Source organism: the organism of the source record quoted next (genome assembly GCF_019968985.1).
Source record: "MAG: Porospora cf. gigantea B chromosome Unknown PgB_NODE_1957_length_4420_cov_121.857, whole genome shotgun sequence".
Classification (NCBI taxonomy): domain Eukaryota; phylum Apicomplexa; class Conoidasida; order Eugregarinorida; family Porosporidae; genus Porospora; species Porospora cf. gigantea B.
The window spans coordinates 1-4,420 of NW_027178773.1; the positions used below are offsets into that span (position 1 = coordinate 1).

General features: G+C 52.6%; 4 protein-coding genes across 7 annotated transcripts; 2 read left to right on the forward strand and 2 right to left on the reverse strand.

Annotated features, from left to right (window-relative positions):
• Window positions 1-657, reverse strand: KVP17_004070 (uncharacterized protein; the record flags this gene model as incomplete). 2 transcript variants are annotated; one of them, XM_068521946.1, is made up of 1 exon in its annotated part: window positions 1-657. In XM_068521946.1, a coding segment is annotated over one exon (657 nt), but the record flags the coding sequence as incomplete, so codon positions are not given. The 2 variants fall into 2 exon arrangements, with proteins under 2 accessions (XP_068377321.1, XP_068377322.1); XM_068521947.1 differs by having other exon boundaries at window positions 88-657.
• A 178-nt stretch (window positions 658-835) lies between these two features.
• KVP17_004069 (uncharacterized protein) lies at window positions 836-2,719 on the forward strand (the record flags this gene model as incomplete). Of its 2 annotated transcripts, none has more annotated exons than XM_068521944.1 (1): window positions 836-2,719. In XM_068521944.1, one exon carries the CDS (start codon window positions 836-838, stop codon window positions 2,717-2,719), a length of 1,884 nt encoding a protein of 627 aa, XP_068377319.1. The 2 variants fall into 2 exon arrangements, with proteins under 2 accessions (XP_068377319.1, XP_068377320.1); XM_068521945.1 differs by having other exon boundaries at window positions 1,058-2,719.
• Window positions 2,720-2,794: 75 nt separating this feature from the next.
• KVP17_004067 (uncharacterized protein) lies at window positions 2,795-3,139 on the forward strand (the record flags this gene model as incomplete). The annotated part of the gene is made up of 1 exon (XM_068521941.1): window positions 2,795-3,139. One exon carries the CDS (start codon window positions 2,795-2,797, stop codon window positions 3,137-3,139), a length of 345 nt encoding a protein of 114 aa, XP_068377316.1.
• Window positions 3,140-3,241: 102 nt separating this feature from the next.
• KVP17_004068 (uncharacterized protein) lies at window positions 3,242-3,958 on the reverse strand (the record flags this gene model as incomplete). Of its 2 annotated transcripts, XM_068521943.1 has the most annotated exons (3): window positions 3,242-3,651; window positions 3,680-3,838; window positions 3,868-3,958. In XM_068521943.1, the coding sequence occupies 3 exons, from the start codon at window positions 3,956-3,958 to the stop codon at window positions 3,242-3,244; spliced, it is 660 nt and encodes a 219-aa protein (XP_068377318.1). The 2 variants fall into 2 exon arrangements, with proteins under 2 accessions (XP_068377318.1, XP_068377317.1); XM_068521942.1 differs by lacking the exon at window positions 3,868-3,958 and having other exon boundaries at window positions 3,680-3,824.
• Between the last annotated feature and the right edge of the window lie 462 nt (window positions 3,959-4,420).

Here is a 4,420-nt window from a genome sequence, read left to right on the forward strand (position 1 = left end):
CCCCCCCCCCCCCCCCCCCCCCCCCCCCCCCCCCCCCCCCCCCCCCGCCCCCGCCTTGGTGTTTGCTCGCGCCAAATGCTGGCGTACGAGCTGCTGTGCGTAGGCGTCTGTGCTCATGTCACGCGCGATGGAGGTATTGTGTTTCAAAAGTCCTGTGGCAAAGGCTTCGAATGCACTCTGCAACCTCAAGAGTGCGTCCTCAGTGAACGATCCTTCTCGCAACATCATTAGGCGAGTGCTAAACCCTTCCGGAGACGAGGTTCGGCTCCACTTCCAATCCATCTTTCTCACACCGTCCAGGATTCTGGAAAACTCATTGTACGTCTCCTCGCCCAGAATCTGGGATTCGCTGGTGGAACCAGAATCAGTGTCGTCATCGTCGATATCAGAGGAATCCCCAATCAATGAGGCACTGGACATGTGGGATAGCGCCGATTCGAAGTCAGAGATGGGTTCGTGGGCGTTCACACTCCCCCGCCTCGATTTGGTGGAATAGAAGGAATCTCGGAGTGGAACGTCCGCGCGAAGCCTCGGGATCTCCACAAGAGCCAACTGTTGGGTTTTCTCTACTTCCGCTTGAATCATGCCGTAGTTCCCATCTACACCCATTATTGGCATACCCACAGGGAACAGGGGCTCTTCAGGGTGTTGGTGCATCACAGATTGCCAATTTCGCTTTGGGTTTTTTGACAGGTCGTTGACCAATTAAAGATGGAAGATTGGGATGTGCGCAAACATTTTAGAGATGTGACGGCGCGATACGAAGGTACATCCTTGTGACAGTCGGCAAAGATACGAATAGACATGCATATTTTCCACCGGCAACTTTTTCAAAATGATGGGAGAGCCCAAGTCCAATCCAGGCACTTCCATCGTCCTCAACTCTCGCTACGACATTGGGAGGATTGGCAGGTCTGGAGTGTCGAGTATGACTAGGTCTTTGTTGTCTCAAACCCAACCAGAAAGTCCAGACGTTCGTTCACATTTCGGGGTGGATCGCCAAGAAGACAACTCATCAGAGAGATATGCTGAAAGGTTGGATAAACTGAAGACGTTGATGAAGAGCGACTTTGACTTTGACAGAGCTGATTTTGCGGAACGTGTCCGATCTGAGCCCAAATGCCCTCGCGCCATTCAACCATCCAATGATGACTACGGCACCTTCGGAGAGCTGACTGAAAGCCAGTCCAGTGAAAGTGACGATGTCAGCGAACGGTCTCTGCTCCAGCGACTACTAACCCAGCTGAGTGGAGCGGAGGATAGAGTGTCCGATGAGGACTGGGAATCCGACATGCTCCTTGACATCTCCGATCCCTCGTCTACAGAGTCTGACGAACGCCGCGTAGTGGCGGCAGCATCTTCGGACGAGCCAGGAACTGACAGTGTTATGGCAATCGTCTCTGCTCTCAGAGAGAACTGCGAGCCTCAATGGTCTAGCGACCTATTCCAGGACGCCATCTCTGACACCGAACAGGACGCTGTCGTGCCTTCCGAAGAGGAGACTCGGTCACATGAATTCGATTCCGTTAACGTCGAGACCGAAATAGCTTATCCAGACCCCACTCCGTCAGGGCTATCCTTCGACTTGCCTAACCAAGACGAGCTTGAAGAGGAGCTGGCCGTGGAGGAGGAATTCGTTTTCGACAACTTGGAGTCGGATAGTTCCGACACCACCCAGGCCGAGCAGGAATCGGACAGCTCTGAAACCGAGCAAAATCGGACTCACTCCTCAGCAGAGCCGATCTCCGACACTGAGCCCCCAGACGAAGCTACCGAGATTATAGGTCCAATAGACTCTGTCAGTCCCTCCGACATTGAGAAGGTAGCTGTTCTTCAGGGCCTCGCACAAGCATTGTTGGAATCAGAGGGCTCTCAGGACCCGCTTGCTAATCTATTGTACGGCCTGGTGGACATGCTAGAGCCCTCTCAAGTTTCAGATCTGCAGTTGAGCGACATCGAACAGCTCGTTCAGTCAGTCAGGCAGCAGCAGCACATTCGCGAGCAATCTAGAACGGACCTTGAACGAGATTCCGAGCTTCTGAGGGCAGCACTGGACGCTGCAAGGAAGGAGGTTGACCGGTGGGAGATCATTTCGTTTCGAACTAGACACAGCGCTGAGAAATTCCAACTGGCCTCCGAAGTTCTCGCCCTTCGCCAAACCCTGCAAACCTCTGAGGAATCAAAGAGGCTCAATACAACTAATTCGGTCCCCTTGCAGAAGTACACAGACGCACTGGTGAGACTGGAGCACAGTGAAGACTTGATAATTCGAGAGAGGCAGAGGACGAAGGCACTGGAAGACGAACTGACAGAATTGACACGCGCTCGTGCTGTTGTGGATGCCAGAAGCAGACGGCTCCATGTGGACAACAATTGTGTAAGGCTTGAGAGTGATTCGAGTTGGAGATCCCAAGCTTTGGTGCGAGATCGAGGCACCCAGGTGGGGAAACCGAGGAGCTGGCCAGCAGAGCGAGAGCTAGCTCATCAAACAGGGCTTCTGAACCTCCACAGAGATGAGCTCAAGAAAACGGAGGCGATGGTGTCTGATCTGGAAACAGCTCTGGCACAGCAGGAGAAGGAAGATCCTAGACGGAACGAATTGAAGTCGTGGTTGCAGGGTCTCATGCGACAACAGACGAAGAAAGAACCCGACCCTGACAGGGAGATTCATCAACTCATGCAGGAATACACCGCACTCAGAGGCGTATTGACATTGTGATTTAGCAACTCTATGATTTTAGGAATGACGACACATGCCTTGTTCTCTGCGTAATCCACTAATTTTGATGCATCTATGCAAAGGGTGGGGAGCAACCTCGCAAAGTTCCTAAGAATCCATCGTAAAAGGTCTGATCGAGGCACTGCTGACCAGGAGAGTAAGAAGCCTGGCCCGGACGATAAGAAGATGAGTGATTTCCAGCAGACTAGCGGTTCGCTTCACAGTGTAGGACACGAGGAAGCCTGTGGGAAGGACATTCTGGATCTGATGAGCATGCTCTTATTCAGCCGAACCATTGAGACTAGTGTTGGCTTGCTTGGCAGCCTCTACGCGCTGAACTCTTCAGTGCGGAACACCTGCCAGGATGAGGACAGTCCCGTCGTGAGAACGCCGGAGCCACCACACAACGAAGAGGAATGAATCAAACGATGAAGACCAGTGTTGGCTTGCTTGGCTAATGTGTCGCCAGGCGCATGCATATTTTAATCAGGCCAAACGCCGCGTTTGAAGAGTGAATTCACGCTACACAGCTTGTGCCATTGGCAATATCAGCTTCTGGCCGTACCATTTTGACGTTGCGAAATAGTAGAAGAAGTCCAGGTAGAGCGCCGTCTGGATGACTCCTCCGACCCAACCAATCCAGTTGACGTAGCCTTCGGCAGTATACCGATGGACCCAGTTAAGGATGTAGAAGAATCTGTAGAGGCCCATAGCGACGACGTAATTGCTGGTGAGGTTCTCGACCTCACGGAGCTGTTGGAGCAAGACAAGCTGAGGAAGAATTGAGACTGACTCGAGCCAAATTGAGAACGTCCAGAGGACTTCAGAGAACGTGTACTCAGCAGTGGTGGCTAAAGCCAGCACCACTGCAGGGGGCAGCAGGTACAATTGATACGAAAACTTGTCTGCATTGCGATCGTAGGTCATGCAGACTGCATGTCGAGGAGATTGCTGCCTTACTTGGTGTTTTACGCCGCATGAGAAAAATCAGGTAGGCCGTCGAGGAGATGAAGAAGACCTTCATGGCGGTATTATAGAGCGATACGAAGCTCCAGAACAGGTCCAAATACCGGGCACCAAAGACGATCAGGTAGATCTCCTGCATCTTGCACGAAATGCCTGCATCAGGGGCGCGTCCAGCCACTCACCCACGCAGCTCTTTGACTTCTGCAGTTTCCAGAGCAGGAGCAGGATGCTTAGCAGGTGGATCATGTCCCCGCATAGACGAAAGAGGTTCATTGAAAATGCTGATAATGTATATTTTGGTTTCGATTTGACGGTGTACTAAAGAGTGGCAGGAGGTGACCGTGCCAACACTGATGTGACAACAAACCACAGCAGCTCCGATGTAAAATCCGCAAATATGGTGCTCCCTCTAGGGTTACTGAAGGCAGCCACCAACACAGCCGTGCTCGTAGAGCTGAAGAACGGAGAGACGCTCTCTGGTATTCTAGCCTCCTGCGACGGGTTCATGAACGTGCATCTCGTGAGACTAAGGAAGCTGGTTGATACAGCGGTCCGTGATTGTCACATCAGCAGACGGGGATAAGTTCTGGAAGCTGGATGAGTCGTTTGTCAGAGGCAACACTGTGAAATACGTACGGTTATCTCCGCAAACGCTGGAAACCGCACAGATACATGCAGAGAGCCAGAAGCGCATCCCTGCCGGCCGAGGACGCGGCAGGGGTCGAGGTCGGGGTC